The following is a 27,550-nucleotide window of genomic DNA, read 5'->3' on the forward strand; positions in this document are numbered from 1 at the left end:
ACTCAGGAGAACCCTCCTCACCCTCCCCTCCCACCCCCAACCTTCCTTCACTGTCATTCACACACATCGGGTTTCTCCTGGTCTGTGCGTGTGACTAATGTCGCTCCTCCCTGGAGGCTGGAGGCAGCTGAAGCTAGAGAGTGCTCCGCTTTGTGTCCGGCTGTATCCCTGGTGCCTGGCGTGCAGTGAGCACCGCACCGGCAGCTGACGCAGATAAGGCGCTTCTCCATGCCGGCCACTGAGCTAAGTCCTTCAGGCCCCAGGCCACCCTACTCCCCAAAGTCCCTGTTCCCAGGAAACAGCCCTCAACTCTATCAAAAACTCACATGGATTTATTAGAATATGAAAAAGTTTGGTTTCTTCTGTATAGGCAGCAGAGCAGCAGCAGCTGTGGTGGCTTTGAACATGGTTGTCAACGTCACCTTTGCAATGGTGACTCCTGCCCAAACCAGCACTTGCATGGAGAGGGGGGCAGATGAGCACCCACTGCCTAGTGCGCTGGGAAGAGGGGCGCTCTGACTATTGCACAATCCTGGGGGACTGCCCTGGGGAGGAGGACAGACACCAGTAGTCCTAGGCCTGGCCATGGGGGCTTGGGGGTGGAAGTGTGTACCTGGGAGCAAAGGCTTCTGGGAGCCCAGGACTCTGCCCATCCACCAGCCCTGGCCGGGCAGGAGATGCTCAGTGGAGGTCTTCTCCCCTGAAGACAGCTCCACAGCAAGCTGGGTGCGGTGAACATAAGAGGGAGAGGTTCCCGGGACCAACAGAAGGGGTGAGAGAAAGAACAGGCCGGCAGGAACTGAGGGTCAGGGCCAAAGGCAAAGAAGGCCCAGCAGGCCCAGCATCCACGAGTCAGAGAGAACCATGATTGGGGTTAGGGTGTCACTTCTGAGATCAGAGCCTTGGGGCTACCATTATGAGTCCAGGAGGCAGAGGACCGATTTGGGGGAGTTTGGGCACACAGACCCAAATGAGAAAGGGTAATTCTTTGGAGGAGGACCAGAGCTGCATTCAGCCTGGGTTTTTAAAAAATGATTTAAAAACAGGAATGGCCTCTGTGCAAAGAGATCATACATGGACGTGTGAACAACCAAAAATAGATAAAAAGCCAGCACTTCCCGGAGCCCCAGTCAGTCCCTCCCCTGACAGCAGCCTCTGGAGGGCTCAGTGGTCCCTACTGGAGCAATTTAAAAAGCTGAGTCACACCATGGTCCACAGAGACCCAGCTCCACACAGAGAAGCTCAGAGATGTAGTTCTAAGTACGGGCATGTCAGGGTGGCTGGCCAGGATGACAGAGCTGGCAGGAGGGTGGGACAGCTGTGGGTCACCAATCCCTCCGCCCGTCAAATATCTGCTCCCCTGCCCTGGCCAGCATGGCTCAGTTGGTTGGAGCATCTTCTGTAACCAAAAGGTCACCGGTTTGATTCCAGGTCAGGGCACATGCCCAGGTTTCAGGCTTGATTCTGGGCTGGGGTGGGTGCATGCAGCAGGCAGGAGGCAGCTTCGACGTATCTCTCTGTCCCCCCACCCCCCGCTCCCTCTCCCACCCTCCCTCGCTTCCCCTTTCCCTCAAATGAGAAAATTTAAACCTTAAAAAAAAAGTCTGCTCCCCCTAAGAAAATAAAAACCTTAAAAAAAAATGTCTGCTCTCCCTAGCCTTTCCCCTGTAAATGGAGAGCCTGGCCTGGGCCAAGAGAGGCCTGGGCTCCTTCGCTTCCCAGGTGGGGCCAAGGCTGAGCCAGCGGCTCTTTGGTTAGACACTAAGATTGGTTTGAAGGAGGAGGGTGCTGGAGAAGGAGGAGGGTCACCAAGCTCTGGGGAACTCGGAGAGGCCCTCCCCTGGGGATGGGAGAGAGCCTGGATAGGAAGGGGCAGGGTCTGCCTCACAGCCCAGCAGTTCTGCCAGGTGAGTTGGAAGGCAGTTCCGGCGGAAGTGAAGGTGCTTCCCAGGAGGCGGGGAAGCCGTGCTGTGGTGGGCCCAGCTGCCATGCGGTCGGGGGCGGGGCGATCCAGGTCAGGAAGGACGAGGGGAGCCCCCCAACTCCCAGCAGCCCCCTGCTCTGGTGGGAGAGTCCGTGGTGGGACAGGCACCGCCCACGGGCCACAGCACTACTGCCCCTTGGGAATGAAAGGCTCTCCCTCCCCAGGCTCAGGGTGGGGGCCTGGGTCACTGAGGCAGCGCTGTATCCTCTGGGAGCTGGGGCTGTCGCTTGTCCCAGGGGTGAAAACGTCATCAGTGCCTGGGGAAGAGGGCTCCTTGGTCCTCATCACAATGCCTCCGTCGTCGTCGTCCTCATTCTCATTAGCCACTCTGGGGTCCCGGTTCAGCCCAAGGACCTTGCCCTTCAGCTCCTCGTTCACGAGGTCCACAGACTCGGGCGACTGTGGGGAGGCTGGGTCGATGGTGATAACAGGCAAGTCGGCCTTCGGCTCATAAGCCAGTGGATCTGGGGACCAAGAGCGAGGCACAAGTTGGCTGCTGCCCGAGAACCTCAGCCCATGCCGGCAGCTCCCACAGAATCTCCCGTGAGTGGAGCAATCCTGGTGAGTCTCAGGACCACTCCACGCGGACTTGAAGGGCCCTCACCAGGCAGTTCCTCTTCCCTGCAGGCTGGGGTCTCGGAGGTAGGACTGTGTTCCTCTCCTCAGACCAGGGGCTCCCACGGGTGTTCCTCCTCAGACTAAGAATTAGGGCTCCTTCTAGAGGCACCGTCGGCCCCCAGGGACCTGGGCCTGACAGAAGGCCTGCTCTAGTTTCCTCCCTGCATTGGTGATCCCAGCGGTGCAGACCCCTCCTGCCTCCCTGCTGGGCACCCAGCTTCCTCAGTCAGCCATGCGTGGAACAGCTCTGTCCCTGGGGGGGGCAGCAGGGCCGTCCCCCCAACTCCACCTGAGGTGGGAGGAGCTCAGGACTTGGGAGGAGGTCAGTGAAGGAGAAGCCTGTCCTCCCCACTGGCTCTCTGAGGCCTGTTCCTGCCGGAGCCTTATCTCAAAGGGACAGTGGCCCCGAGCGCCCAGCTGCAAGGCCCCTCACCAGGCCCCCCCACACCCCCCACCCCATGCCCTGCCTTACCTGAGCCGATGCGGGCCCGAGACATGGTGGGTGAGTCCAGTTTGTGGGCCGGCACTGTCAGGTAGTTGTTGATCTGACAGAGAAAGGGCAGGCGGGCGTGAGCTGGGGCAGCCCCTCCGGGTGGCACCGGAGGCTGGCGGCCACAGGCAAGTGAGGGGTGCTCTCCCTCTCGACAGTTCCTCACTAGGCTGTGTCATGCTGACACTGAGGAGGCTCGGCCCAGGCCCTCCGCAAGCCATGCATCTCCTGGGTGGCCCGACACTTCTGCACTGCTCTGCCACTCTGTGGTGACACTGCCGGGTCCCTGGCTCTAGCCACACCTGCCCCTAAGGTGCAGGCCCACAAAGTCAACTCAGGTGTTGGACACCTGGGTCCTGGATGGCCCCCAGGCATCTCAATGCAATGTGCTGAAAATAAACTCAGTTTCTTATCTTCTCTCATCACCTTGCTCCTCCCTTGGCGTCCCCCCTATCACAGCCACCACTCCCAGCTACCCCAGCCAGAAGGCTGGACATGATCCCTGACTCCTCTTCCTTATCCCTCAACCCACCTCAAACAGGTGACCAAATCCGGTTAGTTCCACCTCCTAAATGGCCCTTGAATCTACCCACTCCTTTCTGTCTCTCCCTGCCACCACCCTAATCCGGGCTGTCCAGACCCCTTCCCGTCACTCCCTCACTCAGCACCGTTCACAGCTCTCTGTGCCTGTAGAATAAAACCCAAACCCTTACGCCATTAACAATCTTCCCTTGAAAGCCGAACCCTCTGTTTCTAAAATGGGCCACATCCTGTGACTGGGCACGTTTTTCCTCCTGCCCGGACCTCCCTCCGCCCACACTCCCTCCACCATGGCTCTGATTCCTAAGTTTATGCTGACCCCGTCCCTGTTCAAGGTACTCAGGGTCCCTTGCACGTCCTGTCTTGCAAGGGTCACCGCATGAGAAGCCCTCTAAGGGAGGGATCGGGCTGATCCACCTGGATTCACAGAGGCCTAGCACTGAGGGACCACTCAACAAATGTTCCCTGAATGAATGAATGAACGAATGGGGTGAGTGCGTGCCTTGTTTTGTGATTTTGGGTGGCTCTCTTTCCCCATGGGTGTTAGTCTTCTCAGAAGAAAAAGAGAGTTACATGGAGGTGCTTCCTGGGCAGATGCCTGAGGGCACGGTGAGGAGTCTGGCCTCTTCACTGGTTTTAGTGGGGAGCAGGGCTTTCTGGAGCCTGCGCTAGGGGTTAGTTTTCAGAACAGGTGGAGGAGACGGAAAAGACAGACTGGAGTGTTCTATCTTCAGAAGGGCTTGGTGGTGGGGGTGCGGGAAGAGGAAGAAGCCAGAGAAAGGAAGGAGCCACTTCTGTCCTGGACACACACCTTCTGTTCCAGTTGCCGGGCCTTCTGTCTCCGGAGCAGCATCTGGTTCCAAGCCTCCTCGTAGGGGTCTGCCACCAGCGTGTGTCTGTTGTAGGACCGCAGCTGTGGGAGGAGCAGCTGTCAGGCAGGGCAGGACCCAGAGGCGGGGCCTGGAGGGGCTGGGGCAGGTCTGGAAACATGTGGGGCAGGGTTGGGGCACACGGGGCAGAGGGGCTCCTGTCCTGCAGGGGAGCCGGGCAGGGAGCAGCCCCCTTACCCGCTGCCTGGTCTTCTGTAAGTTGTTCCTTAGGATTTTGCGAATCTCCTCTTCCTTGTCCTTGGAGAGTGCAGGCAGGATGCGCTCGGTGGGCAGCGACTTGGGGTGGATGTTCCTGGGACAACACAACCCAGGTCAGATCCCCAAGGGAAGTTCCTGTGACCCTGGAGCCCTCTGGGCTGGGTCAGAGGGAAGTCATTTTGGGGATGGCCTGGGTGAGTGGGCAAAGCCTCAGGTCCTCAGTGTGGCCCTGCAGTTCTCATCAGCCCTGACAGGATGACAGAGGGGCCATGCTCACTGCCCCTCCCCCCCAGGTAGCCTGCTCCAGGTTGGTGTTGAGGGGCTGGTGTGTGGGTGCAGGAGCCACCAGGGTTGGCCATTAGCACTCACTGCATGGAGACGGTGGAGACAGCCGAGGGGATCTTGCCCATGCCTCCACTTTCCACCAGCTCGATGGCCTGCTTCATCTCCATCTTGTGGTAGAAGGCGATGAGCTGGGGCTCCTTGGAGCGCTCCCCAGCTATCAGACACTTCTTCACATACTTCTTGTTAAACCGGTTGAGCCTGATGGCGGGGAGGGAAAACGTGGAAAGACCCAGTTCCTGGGAGACCCTTACCTGCCCTTCCCCACCCACCTGCCCACCAGGCCTGCCACCTACTTGTCCTTCCAGTGGTGGTGGCCGTAGTGGCCACAGATGTCCTCGATGCCTGTCAGAAGGTGGTCCAGGAACTGAAATGGGCCCAGGACCAGGTCAAGCCTCACTACTGGGCTCCTTCCCTACCAAGACTTCTGAATAGGCCCCCCACCTTCAAACCTAGTGCTGCTCTGCTCAGACGAACCCTGTAGTTCCAGGAGCAGCCAGGAGGTGGCGCCTACACCTCAGCCATCCTGAACCCCAGTGGCATCTCAAACCCTCTGCCACTGGGGAAGGGCTGACCTCCTTTCTCCAAACCCATCTGCGCCTGATACCCCCACCTCAGGCTCCCAGCTGTTCATGCCACATCTCCCTATGACAAGAACTGGTGACCTCAGGAGGCTTAAAGACCACCCAGTCCTGGGACAAGGGAGAAGGGGCTGACGGAGGGCATGGACGCAAGCCCTAGCTGCTCCCCGAGACTTCTGCAATCGAGGGCCCAGCCTCTAGTACCTGAGTGTGGATCTCCTCGTTGATGGAGCGCTTTGTTTCTTGCTTTTTCTTCACGGCCAGCAGGTCCACCAGGGGCCGAATGGTCATACCCTAAGGGGCAGGCAGGTGTTAGCCCTTTAGTTCTCCTACCCTGGCAAGGAGGTCACACCCCCTGCCCCAGGGCCCGAGGCTGGGATGCCCTCTGCTCTGAGGCCCCCAATCTCTCAACATCCATGCCAGCACTTCTATAAAGGCAGGTCCCCAAGACCTGCTCTTCTCGAAGACACAGCCAGAGATCTGAGAGCCTATCCAGCCAAATGACTCACACTGGTCATCTAGCTCAGGTCAGGGGTCAAGGGCCTGGATTTAAGTGCGAGCTCCACCACAGGCATGTTCTATAACCCTAAGGAAGTCAGGTCGGGGTAACAGGAAGAACTGCCTGTGCTCTGCCCGCCCTGCGGGACTGTGGCCAAGGGGCACCTGGTAACGGCAGCACCAGCTAATTTAACTGCACAATCACCATGTGTCAGAGCCGGCTGTGTTTCACTTGTATTAGCTCTTTAACACCTACAACAACCATAAGAACAGGTCCTTTTACTGTCCCCGTTTAACAGATGAGGAGACTGATGTTCAGAGAGGTTAAGTGAGTGCCTAAGGTCTCAGAGAGCTGGATTCAGACTCAGGCGGGGAGAACCCTGCTGTTCAGTGCCACTCTGTTGGAAACGGACTTGGTAAACCATTAGCATATACAACGGCAAAGTCAGGTGATAAAATATTTGAGATGGAAGCTGAGCAAGAGGAAAAAAGAGGCCGCCCCCTTTCCTTCTGAAGGACAGAAAATAAGTCCAGCCCCAAGAAGTTTCCTCTGCATTGTTTTCTCCTGAGAAGGCAATAATGTTCGCAAGGATGAGTGTCAAGGAAAGACGGAGGGGGCGGCAGGGGTGGCAGAGAAACGAGGCCCAGACAGAGTGTTTTCTTTCTTGCCCCAGGTCACAGATCGGGCAAGGTGGGACTCACACGATCCCAGGCTGGGCTTCTTTGGGGACCACCAGAGGAGTCGGGGTGGGCTCCCAGCTGAGCCTGGGTCATGCAAATGCACAGAAATCACTGGCAAGCAAGCTGGAAGGATCCTTCAGGATCACCTAGTCCAGCCTCCTCACTTTAAAGATGGGGAGCTGAGGCCCAGAGATGGGAGGAGGGTATCTTCCAGGGTCACGAGGCAGCAGCAGAGCTTGGGCTGACTCTGGACCTCCTGCTGCCTGGCTCAGCAGCCTTTCCTGTTCCCTGTGAGGTGTTATTACTCCCATTTTACAGACGTAGAAACTGAGATCCTAAAATATTGGATCGCTTCCCTAAAGCCCTCCAGTGAGCACTGACTGTGGGCCTGCTGACGGTACCCATTTCTCTCCCTCTGGTTTCCTAAGTCAGGCAGCGTTCTGGCTCCTTTACATTCTGACTGGTCAGCACCATGGCTCATTAGCACAATCCCCTCATGCCCTGGTTGGGCAGCTCAGCTGGTTAGAGCGTTGTCCCGATATGCCAAGATTGCAGGTTCGATCCCCAATCAGAGCACACACAAGAATCAACCCATGGCCCTGGCTGGTGTGGCTCAATGGTTTGAGCACCAGCCTGAGAACCAAAGGGTCACCAGTTCATTTCTCAATCAGGGCACAAGCCCGGGTTGTGGGCTAGGTCCCCAGTAGGGGGAGCACAAGAAGCAGCCACACACTGATGTTTCTCTAACTTTCTCCCTCCCTTGCCCTCTGTCTAAAAATAAATAAATAAAAGCTTTAAAAAACATTAAAAAAGAATCAACCCATGAATGCATAAATAAATAAGAGGATCAACAAAACAACAAATCATTGCTTCTCTCTCTCTCCTCCCCTTCTCTCTAAAATCAATACATTAAAAGAGTATTTTTTAATATCACAATTTCCTCTTAACAACTGAGGAAACTGAGGCCCAGAAAAAGCGAGTGGCTTGCCCAATGTTGTGAAGCCCAAGTTACTGGTGGAGCTGGGACTAGACCCCATGGCCCCCTCTTGGATCACGTGCTTCCTCTTGCCAGCGGCAGAGTCAGGGGCCCTGGCAGGGCAGCCCCACCCTGTCCAGCACCTGCACAAAGACGGTGAAGAAGATGACGGTGATGATGGCAGTGAGGAACAGGTCGCACATGGGGAAGTGCTTCTTGTCCAGGAGGTAGCCCAGAGAGAAGGCGATGGCCCCTCGCAGGCCGCCGTAGGCGATGATGAACTGGTCCTTAGGCGTCAGCTTCACAATGCGGAACTTGTTGATGAACCAGGTCAGGCCCAGCACACCTGCCGGGGAGCGGGAAGAGGAGGGGTCAAGGGTCAGGCCACCCCCAAAGCCTCCTGGCTTCTGCACTAGGGACTTCTGTCTGGAGGACGCCTCCATGATAAGCCCATGCAGCTCCCTCATTTTCTGGGTCCCTCAGACCAGGGAGCTCTGAATCCCTCAATCCAGGAGCTGGGTGGATCCTTAAGGGGGCCCCCAACCTGGATGTACGTTAGAGGCATCACAGAGGCTTCTAGTGGCCACAGGGTGGGAGGATGGTCGGGAAAGAGATGAAACGGGGCGACACTCATTGAGTAAAGGATGGGTACATGGGGTCTACTCTTCTCCAACTGGAAATTTCCTGTAATGCGAAGTTTAAAGATGCAGAGGGATGGGTGCAACCTCAACTGTCAGAAGCAGAATCTATGGGGGACGAGGCCCAGGTTAAAGGGATTTTAAAAAGTACACCAAGGAACTGTGACACCCAGTCAGGCCGAGGACCACAGACCTAACCGCAGAGAGGAGGCGGTGAGATCCAGGGAGAGGGAGGCCCTGAGGTGAGACGTGTCTGCAAAGCGTAAGCAGGACCCAGGGGCCCGAGGCCTGGTCCTTCGTGCAGACCAGGCGGCAGCACAGGTTTGGAGGAGCTGCCCGCAGCTTTGCAAGTGCTAAAGTCACCTGTGCCATGGGACAGCAGGGAACACTCGCAGACCTGGGCTGTGGGGGCCTCGGTCCCTTCCTCAGGCCTGACAAGCCCCGAACCACAGGGTACCTGAGGCCCCTCCACTCTGACACACGGTGCCTGACTCGTGAGAGCGGGCTTCTCTCCTTGGCGCTGTGGAGAGGACTGGGGAAGCCCCTGCTGTCCGGCTGTGCTGGGGGCAGCCAGGCACCAACCCAGGCCCCTCCACACAACCCACCACCACACACACACACACAGCACCCACCCACCCCAGCCCTCCACTCCCACACCCCTCCCCTGGCTCGGGCCCGGGGACCTCACCCAGCACTCGGGCGATGAGGCAGAAGAGCAGGGTGCTGATGACAAAGGTCCAGTTCCAGTGGTGGGAGCCAGCCACGGTGGAGACACCAAGGAAGATGAAGATGAGGGTCTCGCTGACGCTGCTCCACATCTTCAGGAAATACTTGATGGTTGTGTGGGACTTGTGGGAGATGTTGGCCTCCACGTAGGGGCGCATCACCACTCCCGAGGCAATGAGTCTGGGGTCAGGGGAGGCGGGGTTCCGGGTTCAGAGTCAAGCTGCACCTTCCCAGGCCCCCCCGCACCCCCTGAACACCCCCACTGCCAGGGAGGCTAACAGCTGCCCGCTCACTGGGCTCTGCTTGTGGGCTTTCCACGCCTGTTCTCACGGAAGCCTCTCACTCAGCCCCACAGACATATTCTGGTATTTCTCAGATGAGGGAAAGTCAAGTCACCTGCCCACTGTCATGCTGCTGGCGAGGCACAGAGCTAAGACTCAAGCTAAGGTCTGGCCAACTCCAAAGCCTGTGCCTAATAAGAAATCAGTTACACATGTCCGTGGCCTAGGGTTTATACTCCTGCCCATCCCCAAGTGTGGTGTCCCCTTAACGCATGGGGGTCCCCACAGGGAGCAGTCTGGAGCCCATACCCAGGCTCCACTGGCCCAGCTCTCTCGCCATCATCCAGAACCCCCCAGTCCAGCCCACCTCTGCACTTCCTAAGTCCGTGCCTATGGGAACCCCTTGCCCCTCACTGTCTCTGACGTCACGGGCCAGCTGAGGGCTCAGGCCTCCTCACTTCAGTGGAAGCCTCAGGCCTCCTTGCTGGGGCTGCCGAGGGGAACAGTGAACATGAGTGCCTGCGTCCAGCCCATCCCAAGGGGCCCCCTTGGAGACACATGAAGGAAAGAAGCAGCAAGGCTAGACTTCCAGAACTTTAAACTCAGTGCTTCCAGGGCTGGGCCTGGGGCCTGGGGCCTGGGGCGTGGAGCTTGGGCCTCCTCCCTGGAGTTGGAGCTGGGCCCTGGGGAGCTCCCTGGTGACCCTGCAAGCCCAGGGAATCCAAAGTGGGCGGCCTCCCCGTGTCAAGCCCAGACTCACGCCATGATGCCAGACAGGTGGAAGAGCTCGGCTGACAGATAGGCCATGTAGCTGTAGAGGAAGACGAAGAGCGGCTCGATGACACGAATGTGGGAAGTGAACCGGGATGTGAAGGCTGCGATGACCCCGTAGACCACGCCCACAAAGACCCCGCCCAGGGACACCACGAAGAAGCTCAGGAAGCCGAGGACGATGTCCACGATGCCCACGCGGTCATAGTTGGCAAACTCCTCAAAGAGGTGATACAGAACCTGGGGAAGGTGTGCAGGCTGGTCGGTAGGAGGGCGGGTCCTGCCCGAAGGCTCCCCTGGGTCAGACCGGGGTGACCCTGTCCCCTTCAACGACCACAGCCACAAGAAGAGGCCACGTGGTAACAGAGAAACCCTAGTGCCGAACAGGTGCTCAGAACCACTGGCCAGAGGGTCTTGCGTGGGACCCAAAGGACCACGCTGGGCACGAGCACAGGTGCTGAGGCCAGCCTCCCTGGGCTGGAATTCTGGGTCTGCCGCTTCCTAGCGTACACACTGGGCAAAGTGCTCAATCTCCCTGCGCTAGCTTTCCTGTGCAGAGACGGCGTAACAGTGCCGCCCGCACAGAGCTGTAGTGAGGGCTAAGGTAGCTGGTGGAGGCACATTGCTGAGAACCGTGCCCGTGACAGCGCTGGCTGCGGCAGGCACCACTCCGCCTGCCTCTCCCATGCTCTGTCCGGGGGCAGGTCACGTCCCTCCCTCCGCACAGAGCAGGGACAGTCCACACGCTGAACTCCAACAGGACTTCCTAACCTCTGACACTTTCTGAAACTACGTAAGGCCAGGCCATACCCTACTTGGACTCTCTGGAGGTAGGCCCCAGAACTCTCTATTCAGCAAGTGCCCCGGGTGGTTGCGAGGAACAGCCAAGTTCAGATGCTATGCAGCGAGAGGCTCTGTAAGGCTCCCCCACCTCCAGGACTGAGAAATAAACAGTCACTCGAACACCATCGTCAGACGTCTAAGCAGCACGTCACACACTGTAGGGCCCTTTGACGACGACGGTCGTCCTGCTCGACACACAAGAGCCCTATGAAGTGGGTGGGCAAGGAAGCCGCTCCCTTGCGAACTGCAACTGAGGCTCAGAGAGGTGGAGCCACTGGCCAGAAGGCTCGGGCCCAGAAGCAGCAAAACTGGGCCTAGAACTTGCTCCCTGACGGAAACTGGCGGGGTGTCCCTGGAAGGTGCAGCTTTGTGGTTCTTCCCCTCTTAGGTGCTGGCGCCCTGGCCTATTCCTGGACAGCTCTGCCAGGAAACCAGCCCGGAAGTTTCCAGGCCCTGGGGCTGCTGGGCATGCCCGAGAGGGGACCACCCAAAGCTCCCAGTACCTGGGCAGCACCTGAAGGTGGGGGTGGGGTGGGGGGTGACTTGCTCTGAGACCACGCAGCTCTGGGGCAGCCTTCAGGTTCCCTGTCCGGGAAACGAGGCGCTTGCATCACACCCTGAGCTCCTGAAAGGGCCTGAGCCGGGAGACAGGGCGGGACAGTGGCAGCCAGCAGGTGTGTTCTCAGCCCCAGGCCACCTGAACTCGCTCCTGGCCGGAAGAGATTCCTGGGTCCCCAGGGTTCACCACCTGGGCCAATGGGGCGGGCAGAGGACGAGGCCCCCCTCTCTGACCTGGCATCGCTGTCACTGGGACGAGGGCGGCGGCGTAGCACAGTGGGAAGCATCCGACTGTGTAGCTCTGGACCCTGGCCACATCACTTATCAGAGAACGTGATCTTGGGTGAGTTAGTTAACCTCTCAGGGCCACAGTTTCCTCATTTTAGAAAAATGGGGACACAAGAGTGCCCACCTCACGGAGTTTCGGGGCAGATGAGAGGAGGCAATACATAGTTCTGACAGGAAGTGCTCGACGAACACCAGTGACTGCTACGGCCACTGCCACTGCTGTGGTGAGGCGCGGCCATGGCCCACGGTGGCCGGAGTGAGGTGCCCACTTAACACACCACTCTCGCTGCCCCCTGGTGGTGCCAACCCAACACCCAGATCCAACCGGAGGACTTCATCCACCGCCCAGTGCTTTCAGACATCAGTGAGTGTGACTCCTGTAAGAACCCTAGGAGGACGGCGGGCTAAGTACTGCAATCCCTGTTACGATGGAGAAGCTGAGGCCCGTGTGGAAGCCCTGGGCAAGGGGGCTGCTAAAAGAGGCCGGGACTGAGGCCTGCCTGCTCCAGCCAGGCTGCTGCTCGACCAGCCTCCTGAGGAGCCAATGAAGGCGGGGGTGGGGAAGAGGAGGAAGCCAGGGCCGCTGCTGGCAGCCGACCACCACTGGCTGTCTGTCTCTGAGGTGCAGCTTCCTGAGGGCCGGCGGGTGGAGGAGAGGGAGTGCGTGTGCAAGCATGTGCTGAGGGTGCACATGTGTCCTTGTGTTTCCTATGTGTGCAGCTGCAGAGGGGTCCGGCTGGGAGGGGGAGAGGGGTGTTTTCACAACACAAGGTGGATGTGCACATACACGTATCTGCTTCCTGAGGAAACTGCTGGGAGGAAGGACGTGTGCAAGCACATACAGAGCTGCCGTGTGCGGACCCTGCTCTGGGGCTGTCTGTCCTCGGCCCTGGGGGGAAGGCACTAAGTCCTCTGCCACTTTGCAGCTGTCAAGGTGAGGCCCAGAGAGGTACAGTCGCTTGCGTAAGGTCACACAGGAAGCAAGTGGCCACCCCAGACCAACCCAGTTTACTCAGTCACATTCTGGAGGTTTTGGGGGCAACGTTCCTTCCACAACCGCTGCCCCGGGACGCTGCACAAATCAAGCTCTAACTTAGAGACACAGCCAACACGAAAAGTGAAACGCCCGTTCCAGACTAAGCGGTCTATAAAGGGTGAACTGAGGTACAAAGCACATAAGTCATTTAACCAAGATCCTATCCCAATCCAAGTCAGGGACGGAGCATGTGCCCTGGTGAGGCCCGGAACTCAGGCCCTGGAGTCAGACTGACCTGGCTTCCAACCTTGGTCCTGTCATACTCGAGCAAGTTATTTCGCTGCTTTGGGCCCGATCCCCCCTCTACAAAGTGGGGACACTAAGCACCCGCTAAGGCTGCCGTGAGGATGAAATGAAATCACCCACGTGTCATGCCCAGCGTGATGCCCGGCACACAGCAAGCAGGAGTGGACACTTGCTGGGGTGTTACTATTATTAGCAGGTGGATGTGGGTCAGTCTGGACTTGGACTCGGGTCTGTGTCCTGTGTGTACATGCATGTGGTCCCCAACCCCTCACCACAGTGACGGCGTCATTGAGCAGGGACTCCCCAAACACGAGGATGTGCAGCAGCTCGTTGATGTGAATTTCCTCAAAGACGGCCAGCACGGCCACGGGGTCCACGGCCGAGATGATGCTGCCGAAGAGCAGGTTTTCCAGGAGGCCGATGTTGTTGATCTGCTCGCCGCCCACCAGGCACACGGCATACATGAGGCCGCCCAGGAAGAAGGCGTTCCACAGCGTGCCCACCACGGCGAAGATCAGGATGGTGCCCAGGTTCTCTGTGAACTGCCGCAGCGGCAGGAAGTAGCCCGCATCCAGGATGATGGGAGGCAGCAGGAAGAGGAAGAAGACTTCCGACTGTAGGAAGGGGGGTGTCTCGCCCACGCCCTTGATCAGGCCCCCTACCAGCAGCCCCACCACGATCAGCAGGCAGCTCTCCGGGACGATGCTCGAGATAGTGGGAATCACATGGAAACCTGAGGAGGGCGAGAGAATGGGAGGCTGTGGGCGCGTGGGGAGCCAGGGCCGAAGGCTGGGGACAGGCCGGGGATGAGGAGAGGAGCTGGTGCGAAGGCACAGGCTTGGTCTCAGGGGGCTGCTCTGTTAACTCTCTAACCTCAGCTTCCTCTCTGTAAAATGGAAGTGATAACACCACAGGATTCACAGGGTTGCTGTAGAAGCCGAGTGACAATGCCTTTAAAGTGCTTTTTTCCAAGGATGTACAGATGCTATCTCTGTCTCTGCCACAAAACAGCAGAAAGCAGCAGCTCTGTGTGCCTCTCAAAGGCAGAAGTTCTATATCCATCCCCGAGGCTCCAAGTACCCAAAGGTGTTACCTATACCTGAACCCAAGCCATCCGTCATTCCTGGCACAAGTTCAAGGAGGCAGACGTGAGCTCAAGACCAGGCATAACTTTCTAACAATTCTGTCTGAGGGAAGATAGTGAGTTCCCCGTCATGAAGGTGTGTAAGCAGAAGGCAGACCACGGGTTGGTGGAAAAGTGACACAGGAGATAGAAGGAAGCACAGAAGAATCAAGGAATATCAGTGCAGGATGGAGCTCGGGGTTCATACCACCTGGGGTCTGCAAACCCACGGAATGCATGCAGTGACCTCCAATCCCAGACTTACATGCTCTCCTGCCGAGCCCAGAGACCTGCTTAAGGGGCCAACAGCAATCAATCATTTTTCATACGAGACAAAACCTACTTGTCACCTGTTTCTAGCCCAACCTCACCTACTTTAAAGATGGGGCAACTGAGGCTCGGAAGAGAAAGGACTTGCCCAAGGTCACAACAGGAAATCAGTAGCAGAACCAGAACAGACTCTAAGGGCAGACCTCCCAGCTCCCATCAAATTTCCAGTTCTGCACATCAACCTTCCCAGTCCTCTCCCCCTGTCAAGGACTGAACGTGCCCCTCAGCCTGAGACCCACCACCCATCTCCCCACGGCAGCCCTGGCCAGCAGCAGCAGCAGGCCACTCCGCAGTGGCTCGCCTTGGGGCTTTAAGTCCAGAGCTGGGAGGTATAAAAATCCCCTTCAGAGAGAGCTTTTCTCAATGCTAGGTTTGGCCCCAAGTTCCCTCTGAGTTTCTGGGTAGTTTTTTGGGTGGGGGGTAGGTGAAGGCCTTTGCAACTCTCTGCATGTTGAGTACCATAACCCCCAGGATCAGCTTGGTTAAGAGGGTCAGGCACTTTGCTCAGGTGAACGTTCCTGCTTTCCTCCCGTCCCTGTAAGCTCCGAGCAGGCAGATTCCCTATCTGTAGACAATTACATTCCCAGGGCTGGGGACACGGTAGGTGCTCAACAGTATCTATTGATTTGAAAATGCAGAGGGCTGGGCCACTGCCCACGTGACTCCCAATAGCCAATCTGACCAGGTCTCTGCTCTCATTACTTCTGAGCTCCTCAGGAAGGAGGAGGAGGAACATCCCTCCCCTTATCCAGAGCTCCTCCTACTCTCAGCTACTAATCTGGAAAGTGTCAGAATAGCTATAAGTCAAGACTCACACTTGAAATACCATCTAGGCCCAGAACCTTGGCACAGTGCCAAGCACCCAGGAGACACTTACATGTTGGGGGTGGGGTGGAGAAACACATCTCCATTCTAGGCCAGGAGAGGACCCCAAAGCCATCATGTACATTCTCCTGACTTCAAAACAGACCTGCCCAAGTCACCTCTTTGGCTGAAAAGTCCCCCAGTCTTTGTAGTGCCCACCAGTAAACCCCCGGTGTTCACGTGGCTGGTACACTGGGAAGGGTGAGGTCACGTTGAGTCCAAGTCCCTTGCCGTATCAGTTAAAGTCCAAACGCTCAGCACTGCCTTCATCATTTGGCCTTGCTCGTGTCCCATGTTCCCCACTGTCAGTCATTACGTTTCAGCCTTGCCAAATCCTCTGTAGTTCCCCCAAACGAGCCACATCCTCTTTTGCCTGCAGATCTTTGCATGGTCTAGTTTGCCTCTTCAGAACTCCATTCCTGTATCTCTACTCCTAGTGTGTGGCTGACATCATATCCTTCCGCCTGCCTCCTCCAGGAAGTGCTCCCTGACCACTCCCGTCTGTCCAAGTTGGGGCAGGATTCTTTCTTCGATGTCTCTCATAATCTTCAATCCACAGTTGTCACCCAGATTCCTCTCTCTCCCTGGCACCCAACAAGGTCAGACAACCCATGTGTAAGTGGTGCAAACAGGACAACGGTGCCCCACTCCCAGAGGATATAAGACGGCATGGGGGGTTTAGAGGGGCAGAGCTCTTCCTCAGGCACGAGCCAGGTACAGAAGCTTCTCAAGGCCTGGAGTCCTGCTGCAGCCAGCAGACCTGCTTGTCAACACCCTACCCCCACCTACCCTAGAGCTGAGCACCGATAGCCGCCTCAGGAGAAGGCAGAGTCTGCAGAGACAGCCCAGGTCAGGCAGATGATAACCTCCACTTCGACATAGCACGTTAGATCTTTAAAATGCCCACAGAGCTTTCCTGGCCCTAAGAAGTGCCGGAGAGTGCACTGGAGACCCAGACACAAGCCACAGCCACAGGGAGGGGTGGGGGGCATGTGAAACAAGCCAGGAGCAGTGACAGGAAGAACGTTCCTTACTCCTAACGGGGCACCACGAGCCAGGCTGTGTGCTGGAAGCCTGGCACACATCATCTCTTTAGTCCTCACAACAGCCCTGTGGGGGTAGGCCTTGCCCCCGTTTTGCAAAAGAGAAAGCTGGGGCTCAGCAAGATTAGGTGGCTTCCCCCGAATCGAAGGGAGGAGTTCTCCTGTAGCTCAGAAGGTCTCAAACTTATAGCAGACACAGCCAATTAATCCTTTACTCAAGTGCATGTGCTTTTTCTGAGCCAGGCAGGGGCTATGCACCGGGGACACCAAAGTGGCTCAGGGTTAGAGCCGCTGTGAGGAGCTCATGGAGATAACCGTGCTTTTCCCAACCTCGGGGCCTTTGGGACATCAGGTCTCCACCACTAGGTGAGGAGACAGCTGGCTTCCTATTTGAAAGAAAACCTGGAGCTCACAGGAGGCAGGACATGCACAGGACACCCGGACCAGGTCCGGGGCCTCCTGGCTCAGGCACAGTGCAGTCTCTCCCAAGTAAGGCAGCTCCCACAGGGCCCGGGGCTGGAGCCATGTTCTCAGAGTGGGCCCCGCAGGTCTTCCTGTGTTGGCCTGCCTCTCAGTGGGCAGGTGGACCTCTGGGCCCTGACAGGCAAGGAAAGGGGAGGGCTGAACGCAAGCTGAGGAGGCAGGTCTGGGATCCACTCTTGGCTCCTCACCCATGGGAGAAGGGCTTCCAGGGACAAGGGGGTGGCTTCTGTGATTAGGTGGGAACACTCAGGGAAGGGGCGGACTGCAGGCCTGTTCTGGCTTGCCCCTCTCTCTCGCCCCTGACTCCGCCATCCCTACCCTGCATCCCTTAAGCGTTTCCTCAAAGTGCAGGGAACTCTGCTGACTCGAGGTGTGATGAAAGGGGCACACCTGGGCCCCCTGGGCCCCTGACAAAAGCCTGGCATTGAGCTGAGATCCCAAGATGCAAAGAAAGGAGGCAAAACTTCCAAGGCACAAACTTGTTGTGGGATGATGTCACCAGCAAGGAATCAGGGTGGGGCAGCATCGGAATCAGATCTAGAGCTGTGAGAGCTGGGACAGACCGTTGGAGAACACGCAAACCTTCCATTACGTGGTTAGGGAAACTGAGACTCAGAGCCAGTGACCTGTTGATGGCCACGTGACCAGTCCCACCACGAGCGCCCCTGAAGCCCCAAGTCCAGCGATCTTGCAAACCGCACGGCTCTCTGTGAGGGCGTCCAGCACTCCCAGAGCATGGGTGGGAGAAGGTATAGGACTCAGCATCTCGGAGCCACAGGGCAACGCTGCTGATACAGCTGGGGCCTGGCTCCCCTTTAAGTGATGAGGCTGGGGGAGGGAAGAAGTGTTTCTTATTCTGTCCAGTACGGTGGTAGTTGGGCAACAGGCGGTGCTAGGGAAACACACATACACTCTCACTCTCTTACACATACATTCACCTCCACTCTCACTTTCTTACACACAAACCCTGACGAGACACTTAACCGAACTTTGAATTGGTGAGGGGCTTCCGGCTCCCCTGCAGCTTCCCTGCTCTTGCCCGTGCCATGTTTCCTTCACTTTTCCCCAGATCGGCAGGGCCCCATCCGCTGAGACTGGAGCAGATGCAGGCAGGCAAGGCCGCTCCACGTGGCCCGTGGCTGCCAGGGTGAGCAGACATCCCTGATCCCCTTTCCTTGGCAGTCAGGAGGGAGTGCCGGGGAGAGGGGCCTCCTTGGCCCACCAGTGCCGGGCAGCCAGGGGCTCAGGGGCCCACGAGGGGCTCTGCCGCCCTAGTTCCAGGTCTGAGGACTCTGGGGCTGCAACTCGGCCAGGTCCCAGGGGATTCCTGGTTGCACAACGATTCCATTTCTTTCACTCCCTCTTCAACTGCCCCAGCAACTAGGCTCAGCCACAGCAATGAAAGGCGATACCTCCCGACGCAAGCCCGCCCGCACTCTGCGGTTCACAGTGGTGCGCTCTGACCCTTTTTAACTCATGTGCACCTACCCTGAGGTCTGGGAGGTCATGATCACCATCCCCTACATTTTACAGATGAAGAAACCGAGGCACAGAAAGGTTAAGCAACTTGCTTAATGTCAAGTGGCTGGTAGCTGATTCAAACCCAGGCAGAGCCTGTGTTCTCAGCCACTCTTTTTCCCGGTTTTATTCTTACTTGGTTTCTAAGGGGAGCATCAGTGACCAGGACTAAAGAGGCCCGACGCGGTTCCCAGAGGGTCAGACGTGGTATTTCTTTCCATGAGCTCTTCTCCAGGGAAGTCTCACCACTCCTCCCCTCCACTCTGGTGGCCTAGTAAAGACCTCGGGGAAATCCTATCTTTTAGACCTGCCCCCTCCAGGAAACCCTCCCAAGTTAACCAAGCCAGAAGAGATCAGTTCTCTCCTCTAAACTCCTAAGGCAGGAGGCGGGAATGACCAGACTGACCCTTGGGGTAGGAGGAGCTCTGATTCTTCTCAACGTCAATTCTTCCCACGGCGAACATTAGCCATGACAACCGGGGAGAGAGAGAAACCAGACTCGGCGGCCACCTTAACAGGTTCACAGCCAGACGAGCAGAGACACAGACACGCGGCAGTAGCCACTCTGCCCTGGGGTCCAGTCAGGTCCGGCCACTGACTGACTGGGGGCCACGGGCAAGTTGCATTGTATGCCCTGCCCTCAGTTTCCCCGCCTGTGTAAAAACCTGTCTCGGAGGATTTCTGGAGTACAGCAGGAGATAATAAAGGTCAAGAATGCCACACAAAGTTAGCAAAAAAAAAAAAAAAAAAGGTGGCTGCTATTATTAAAATTTCCTTCAAAACCTAAGTATAAAATGAATTATTCTACATTATCATGGCCCGTTGGCATGTATCTGTCCATCACTGGGCTTTAAGCTCCCTAAGGGCGGGAACTTCCTGGAGGCATCTGATCTCCGGCTTCCAGCATAGACTAGGCATTAACTATTTGCGAAATGAGGTAAAACTAAGTTTTACATGTGAAGTGAGGGAAAGAGGAAGGAGGTGGGAATGGCTCTGAAATGTCAAGAGTAGGTGATGCTCTCAGAGCAGGGGACCATTTGAATTGGGCTTTGAAGATTCGACAGAAGTTTGCTGGAGAGAGAGAAGCAGGAGAAAAGCCATTCTTGGGTCTGTATCCTCTAAAGAGCCCAGAACAAATACGTGCACAGAGCAAACGGATGTGTGGGTAATGAATGAATGAAACAAAGTAAGAAAAAGATAAATAGGAAGGCAGGCTGACTTTACCGAGCTCTCGCCAATACCCAAGTATGGGTGCTGTCGTGAAGAGCGAATGAAACAACACACGTGAAAACACTTGGCACAATGCCCATTACACGTGTTTTGCATCTTGGTCCCTTCTCTGTCACTGGGGTGATGACGCCGCATCCAGGGTGGCCATAGAGTCACTGAGATCATTTATTTAGAGCTCTTAGCCCACAGGAGTCACTCAATGAATGACAATTCTTTAAGAATGCAAACCAGTTGAGTCATGTTAAGATACAACCTCCACTAGAGAGAAGAAGAACACGTACCGGACGCTCGGGCTGTCTGAGGCAAGGCGCCACACTTGGGCCTTTCACGTAACCCTCATTTCATCTCCTGCTCTGACCCCTATTTGATAGACGAAGAAACTGAGGCACAGAGAGGTGAAACAACTGGTCCAAGGCTACCTAGCTGGGAAGCAGCAGAGTCAACATTAGAACCCAGGCCTCCTAATTGCCAGTTCTTTAGGCCACGCTGCACCAATGAAAAGTAAGCCTCTGAGATCAACAGGCAGGGAATTCAAGTCTGCAATGTGCCTCCCCCCCACAAACAGCGGTAAAACAATCTGTTCTGAGTACCTGGGTAGGAATCGTTCCCCATGCTGGGGTGGTGGGGGGCGGGGGTTCAGTCTCTCTCTGTGTGCCTTCCCCTGTCATTCTTCCAAGCACCTCTATTTCTTGCTTGCTTCAATCCATACTTCGGGGAGACAGGGTCCCACCCTCTGGGAATATCCAATCTGGCTGGGAAATCAGCTGAAAAGCCGGCTGAGAACACAAGCAGCGCATGCTGGGCCACCTGAGGCATGGGAAGAGGAACACTGGACCAGGAGGCCACAACCTGGGTTCAAGACCTTGCTCTGCCCTTTAGTGACCTCTAGGCAAGTCATTACACCAAGGACGGGTCCCGGTTTCCTCAGGTGCAGACGAGTGGGAGTCCAAGGAACCAGGGACCTGAAGGTGGGTCCGCCTGAAGTGGCAGGCAGACCTCAGTGACAACTGATGATGGAGAGGTTAGGGGAGAAAACCCACATGGGCTGGAGGTAGCCCAGCAGCCGAGGCGACCTGAGAGCAACAAGCACAGAGATGAAGTGCCTGCCTGCCAGGACCCTCTCGGAGACCCAGCGGGAGAGGCTTCTCCAGAGCAGTACGCCATGATCAGGACTCAAGGTCAGGGAGCTGGTCAGGCTCAGCACTAACCCTGAGTACTTAACCTCCCAACCACATGGATGCCTGTGTTCCAGTTGCCAGATGTCCCCAAACCCCATCTGTACACACACAGAGGGGAAACTCTTCTTTGCCTTGAACTTCTACCCACTTTTCAAAAACCAGTGCAGGTGTCACCTCCTCCGGGGAGCCTTCCCGAGCCCCCCAGGCTGAGTCGGTGTCTCTCCGAGACGAGCAGCCTAGAGCATTGCGGCTGGTGCTCTAGCATCAGCACCAGCTTGGCATCCGGGCACCTGGCCCTGGGCCGCACGAGGGTGATGCTCAGGAAGAGCACGTCAGGGAATGGTGGGAGCTTCCTAAGGCCCATGGGATGAGGCTGGGTTTTGAGGGCAGTGGACTGGTGGAGGAAGAGTGTGAGCAAGTGAAAACAAATCTCAAAGTCTCCCAAGGGCCCTGAGCCTCCAGCCAGCTTGCAAACGAGGGTGCAGTGAGGGAGACGCAGGAACGCCGCTGAAGCAGGCCTGCCGTGCGAGGGACTGAGTCAAGGGCCTGAGCTGATGTTACGAAGCTCGGAGGGCCCCCGACCGTCAGGCCTGGCCCGGAATGCTCCTGACCTAGTCGTGAGCCAGGTCCTAACTCCTTCCCTGCCTTTCAGTCCCACCAGCCGCCCCCCCTCCTCCCGGGTCTCAAATACCCAGTACACTGGTCCCTACCCCACCCTACCCCCCTCACCCTCCCCTGAGCTGGGGCAGCACCTCTTGGTACCCAGTCTGGCCTCCTCAATCACCTAAGCTCTCCATAAACATTTGCTGAATGAATTTCGCTCCAGCAGATTCTCCCCACCCCCACAGGAAAGGCACCTGGGCTGAGAGTCCCCGTGTAGTGTGGCGGAGAATGACTCACACAGGAGGCAGGGCAGGGACAGGAACCAGGAACCAGCAGTAAACAGTCCCTCCGCGCTGACAAGATGCAGAGCCCAGCAGGCAACAGCAGGCCTGGCGAGGGACAGGTTTCCAGGCAGCCACCAGGGGTGGCAGCCCAGAGGGGTGGAGCGCGGCCTCGGGCTCCAGAGTCTGCTCTGGGTCCCTCGCAGCTGGCCGTGGGATACACGCTGGTTTCTTTCCATTTCTTTCAAAATGGAAATATATTGCTTCAGTGATTTTAAATGGAACCATGGTCACTTAAAACGTTTTTCTAACAGTATATAAGCAGAAGAAGACCTCCCAGTGACTCTCTGTTCCCCACACCCACTGTGTACAAGTATCGCCCCCAACCCCCAAATCTACGCTGTGAACAGTTTGGGATGCAAAATTCCAAACTTGTCTGATCTGTAGTTTTAGAATTTTGGGCACTGCTGCAGCTGCTTCAATGAGGCAGAGACACACGAAGCACTTTACCGCAGCACCTCATTTCATTTTCTCAGCAACCCTACTATCCCCCCCCTTAAGATAAGTAAAGAGGACGTCAGAGGGACGGCCACTTACGTGCTCCAAGGAGCCAGCGCGGCAGAGCAGTGTTTCAGAACCAGGTCGACCCACCGTCCCAACCCCTGGGGAGTGACCTCCCTGTCTTCCAGGCCTTGCCTGGGCCACGATGCACTGAAGCGCCGGCCCCCACAGGAGCACTCGGGTGAAGGCAGGTTTCTTACACTGAGCTCTTCCACTAGAGCCCCAGGCAGGCCTGGCCTCCGGCTGGCACTGAAACCAGACGGCCTCAGCTCCCACTCCCCCTGCACCTTCACCTGACCCTGTGGGACAACTAGCAGCAGAAAAACCTAAATCACATCGTTTGCAAAGGAGGCCCTTCTTGGCTCCTCGAATTTCCCCATGGAGCGTGGAGAGGGTGAAAGCACAGAATGCCTGAGCTGGAAAAGAACCTGGGATTAGTCTGGTTTCAAGCCACCAACCCCTTCCTCCTCTTGGGCCCAAGGAGTGGGGCTCCCTAGCTCAAGCTCCTCCTACCCCCCCACCGCCAGCCAGCTGCTCCCTGGCCCTGTCTGTGACTTCCTGCAGGCAGGAGCAGGGGCTCTGAGCACCTGCCCACCACATACGAGTGGAAAAAACAAGAGGCTTGATAAAAAAGGTTCCATCTCAAGAAACTTTAGAGCCATGGGAAAGCTGGGTTTTTCTTTTCTTTCCTTTTGGTGGAGGTAGGGTAGAATTTGCAAAATGCAAATCGCAAAATTGAGTTTTTCAAATACCTGTTGTTCCTAGTATCCCTTCCAGGTGAAAGTCAATTAGCTTAGAAGCCTAACAACGAATTAAATCCATCATCTATAACTTGAGCTTGGGTGTGATACCATCATACTAAGGGAGGTGGAGTACCGAGAGGTGGCCATAGGAAAGCAACACAAAGAGATTCTACCATTTCCAGGACAACCGCCCTGCAGAAAGCGAGTCAGGCGTCCCATTTTCAGCTGCTGCAGAAGAGGGAGGGGGAGCCACACAGGGAGAACGACCTCACTCAGGCGGGGCTGCCGGGTGAGAAGCCAGAACAGCCATGCAGGGAGGTGCGGGCCCTTCTACTGTTCAGTCGGCTTCGGAGTCTGTTGGGTGCTTCCCAGCGCTGGGCTGGCGATGAAGACCGGGGGTCAGACACTCCTCATAGATAAGGGAAGAGATTCTCAGATGACAGGACTTGGATTAGGCTTAAGGAGGTGGAGAGGTGGGCATGGGGTGACCCTTAAGCTGGTGTGTCTGGGTGAGACATGGGGTGGACCCGCAGAACGGCAAGGGCACAGGGGCAGAACTCTCATCTCCCCACCTCCGCACCTGTTCCTCCTACAGAGGTCTCTCTCTCTCCTTAGAATCATTCAGTGGTTCTGGCCCCCCACCCCGGATTCATCCTGACTCGGCTCTCTCATACCCCATAGCCAGCCCGGGGGCAAACCCTGTGGGCCCCACCCACTCCCCCCGTCCCCTGCTACCTCTGCTGGCCCCCCTGCTCTTCCTTGAGCACGAACACAGTTCCACCCTACGGCCTGTGCATTTTGTTGTTCCCTCCGCCTGAAACTCTGCATCACGTGGGTGAAGGGCAGACTCCCCCCACGCCTTCCAGGTCCCTACTCCAAATGCCGTCTCCTCAGGGAGGTCTCCAAGCCTCTCTGTTGGCTCCCCTTGCTTTATCCTTGTAGCCCTCACCACTCCCTGACAGTCTGCATGTGCCCACTGGTGGTCCCCCCACGCAGAACGCAAGCTCCTCCAGGGCGGACTGTCACGATCACCGCTGTACCCTAGCACCTAGAGTTGTGCCTGGCACACGGTAGGCTCACAATCAGCGTCTGCTCAACGGATGATCATCTCCTGCTGCAGTGACCTCACGATGTCGTGGGATCCCGAGAGACCACAGATATGAGAGCGTGGAGCAGCCTCCGACCCCCTCAGGGAGGGTCCCTGGGGAGCAGCTTTCCCGAACTACCTGCCAGGGCAGAAACTAGTCACGCTCAGTCCTGCAGAACCCAGGACACACGGCCCCACTGAGTCGCACTGCTCGCACTGTGTGCTTGGCTGTTGTCTCCCCTGCCACACCACTTCACGAGGGCAGGGACCCTATCTTAGTGCGCCTTTGACTCTCCAGCACTTAGCACAGAGCACGGCACACGGCAGGGATCCAGACTTGTTCATTGAGTCTGCCTGACTATCCGACGGCAGAATTCCCGTCTGGTTTCCTAATCTGCAGAGTTTGGCACTCAGCTTGTGTGCCCTGAACGCTGGCTGCACTGGCCTGGACCTGAAGGAAGGGCTGGGGTTGGGGAGGCGAAGCGGCAGCATGTGGAGAGGCAGGACAGAGGAAGGAGTGTGGTGTAGGAGAGGATTTCTATCGGGTGCAAATGGCACTGAAGGCTGGAGAGGAAATGATTACTCAGGTGGTCAGTCAGCAGCCATTCCTCTGGTCCTCACTAGAACCCCGGGCAGCAAGCAACAGACGAGGAAAAGCGTGTTCAGGGGGGCCCACACATTCACCCGAGATCACGTGGGTGGCCCAGAGCCAAGTCTCAAATCTGGGACTGCTGACTCCCAGTCCAGTGCTCACCCAGGGCCAGATTGTAAAAGGCCATGAATATCCTTAAGAGGGAATTCTGAGTCAACCTGGTAAGCCAGGCAGAGCCACCAGAGGGCTCTGACCTGGGAGTCCCGTGAAAGCCGCCGGCAAGCACCTCAGGGAGGACGTCCAGGGAGCTGGCGCAGGCGCCCGCCCCACCCCCACCCCGGCTCAGCACCCTGGGGTGGAGCAGCTCGGTCCACAGCACGGTCATTAAATCTAGGCTCCAGGGGCAGCTGGCACTGCCTTCTGAATATTCTAGCAGGATGGGTGAGCCTTCCCCGCCCCACCTCCAAATGCCTCAAGAGACCATAAAGCTACATTCCTAGAGAGGAAGGGCCTGAGCCTCTCCCAGGCTGGGGACCAGGAAGCTTGAGTTCCATCCAGTCTAGACCCCGCCACAGACTCGCCAGGCACCCTGAACAAGCCCTTGCCTTTCCCTGGCCTCAGCTTCCCCATCCCCAGAGGGGCGTCGAAAGCCTTTCCAGCTCTGAAATCTCACTGATGACCTCTGCGATTGGACAAGGCCAGGCTCTGTAACGTTCTCACCACCAAGCACAGCGTCTGGGTCCAGAGGAGTCTCCGTGCAGAGCGTGATCACGCAGGGAGCACAGGGCACTGTAAAGAGCCCTGGTCTGCTACACGGGAGCTGGCTTCTGTCCCAGTTCTAAACTTGAACTTCTGGCAAACCGTGATCTCTGACAATCATGATACTGCCCTGATACTGCCCCGAGCCATACCCTCTCCCTCTCCAGCATGAAGATAAGCAGCGCTCAGGGGCCAGGGCAGCTGTGAGAAAGAAGAGGGAATGGAAGTTAAAAAAACACTCAGAAAATCAAAAACAAGCACCGAGAGTTGCGGGGATCATGGCAACAGCTCTGCCTTGAAAGAAGACACTAGGGGGACAGAGGACACCAGAGCTGGGTTACACAAAAGCAGAGCAGGAAAATCACAACACTGTGGGTGCCGGGTCCCCTGCTGCAGCAGAGGTCCCTCGCTGCCTGGCTCACTCTGGAGCCTCAGCCCAGCCCCACTGGGAGGAAGACCCACTAGCCAGGCAGCGGCCTGTCCCAAAGGCAGCTTCTCTCGGAGGCTGGGCAGCCAGCACCTTGGGGACTGAGGTGGAGGGCCTGGGCCTGAGCCACAAGGTGGACTGGTCCAGGAGAGGCGATCCCACGTGCAGGCTGGGAGATCCTGAGTGAGATGGCTGGGAAGGGAAACCCTGAAAAAACAAGCCAGTGCATTCGCTCAGGGCTCTGTCCTGAAGTGTCCACTCAAACTCAGCTGTCAGACAGGGGAGGCAGGGAGCCCTGTGGTTCACAGAGAGCTCGGCCTTGAGAACGTGGCGGCTGGTTTCCCGGCTCTGCCATCTACTAGCTATGTCTTGTTGGCAGGTACTCACCCTCTGCGTCTCCTTTTTGCACTGAAAAGTGAGCTCATCATCGTTTCTATCTCAAAGGGCTGTTCTGAAGATCTGATGAGACCACATACATATCTGGAGCAGAGCGCTGCCAGAGAAAGCGCACAGCACAGAGCACGGTCCCACCTCTGCACCCCCGCCCCCGGCCCAGGCAGGGCCCGCACGTGGCCAGGGAAGCAGCCAGCGTCAGGAGACTGGCACACTCGGAGGCAGCCCCTCTGAGGCAGAGCTCGGTGCCCTCCCTGTCCCTGTCATCATTGGCTCCAGGCTCAGCCTCGGCCCGCACAAGTATCCAGAGGTGCTCAGGGAAGCTGCGGGGAGAATGGAGGGAGGCTGAGGAGGCAGGAGCCCTTTGAAGCCCCACTGAACAGACTTCTTGGCCCCAACGAAATCTGAAAAACTTCCTTCCGGGCTGCCTGAGCACAGGTCACAAGAGCCGTACAAGTGGCTGAGCCATGCAGATGCAGGTGCCCTAAAACCTAAGCAGCAGGTTCCTGAGGCCGGCCGGGTGCCGCAGGCACCCATCTCCACGCCGGAGGGCATGTCCTGCACGTCTGCCCCACACATCTCCTGAAGACAGCCCAGTGGCTGTGTGTCATGCAAGGTGGGGACACAGAGCGCACTGGAGGGCCTCTCCCTGCCTCCTCTCCCCGTCCACTAGGGACAGTTTGTCGTCTCAAGCCTCTAGGAGCCAGAAGACACACTGAGGAGATGGGAGAGCTGAGCATGCCCAGAGAACGCTGCCCTTTAGAGGACACTGCAGAGAAAAGATGAGGACACGGTCGGCTGCAGGCCCCGCTTCCGGCGCCAGGAGGGCGCAGGGCTCCAGCAACAGCAAAGGGCGGTCAGGCCTCTCCTGGGGCAGAAGATGGGCACCAAGAAGCCACAGGAGGTTAGAGGAGGCAGGGCCTTCCAAGACCATTCCAGGGAACATTTGAGATCATGCTCCCCAGCATACGTCATCAGTTTGGCTCAAACAAACTCATAAAAACTCGATAAATAAATAAATAAATAAAGTATCCATTTCACAAATGCAAAGAAGCCCAGAGAGGGGCAGGGACTTGGCCGAGCTCACACAGCAAGGCCGTGCCTCAGACTCACAGCCAGGACTCTCACTCCAAAGCCGGTCCTCTCCCGG

At 57.1% G+C, this 27,550-nt stretch overlaps 1 protein-coding gene across 1 annotated transcript in view; it reads right to left on the minus strand.

Moving 5' to 3' along the window:
- Positions 1–310: 310 nt before the first annotated feature.
- SLC9A1 (solute carrier family 9 member A1) overlaps positions 311–27,550 on the minus strand; it is a 46,965-nt gene continuing 19,725 nt past the window's right edge. The window contains exons 2-12 of the mRNA XM_028511837.2: positions 13,458–13,918; positions 10,204–10,454; positions 9,125–9,342; positions 7,942–8,144; positions 5,848–5,937; positions 5,359–5,429; positions 5,090–5,263; positions 4,700–4,814; positions 4,444–4,545; positions 3,075–3,147; positions 311–2,448 (exon numbers count right to left, since the gene is read on the minus strand). Of these exons, the coding sequence (XP_028367638.1) occupies positions 2,111–2,448; positions 3,075–3,147; positions 4,444–4,545; positions 4,700–4,814; positions 5,090–5,263; positions 5,359–5,429; positions 5,848–5,937; positions 7,942–8,144; positions 9,125–9,342; positions 10,204–10,454; positions 13,458–13,918 (2,096 nt within the window). The 3' untranslated portion in view covers positions 311–2,110. The remainder of the gene's footprint in view (positions 2,449–3,074; positions 3,148–4,443; positions 4,546–4,699; positions 4,815–5,089; positions 5,264–5,358; positions 5,430–5,847; positions 5,938–7,941; positions 8,145–9,124; positions 9,343–10,203; positions 10,455–13,457; positions 13,919–27,550) is intronic.

Source organism: Phyllostomus discolor, chromosome 5, assembly GCF_004126475.2.
Source record: "Phyllostomus discolor isolate MPI-MPIP mPhyDis1 chromosome 5, mPhyDis1.pri.v3, whole genome shotgun sequence".
NCBI classification, from domain to species: Eukaryota; Metazoa; Chordata; class Mammalia; order Chiroptera; family Phyllostomidae; genus Phyllostomus; species Phyllostomus discolor.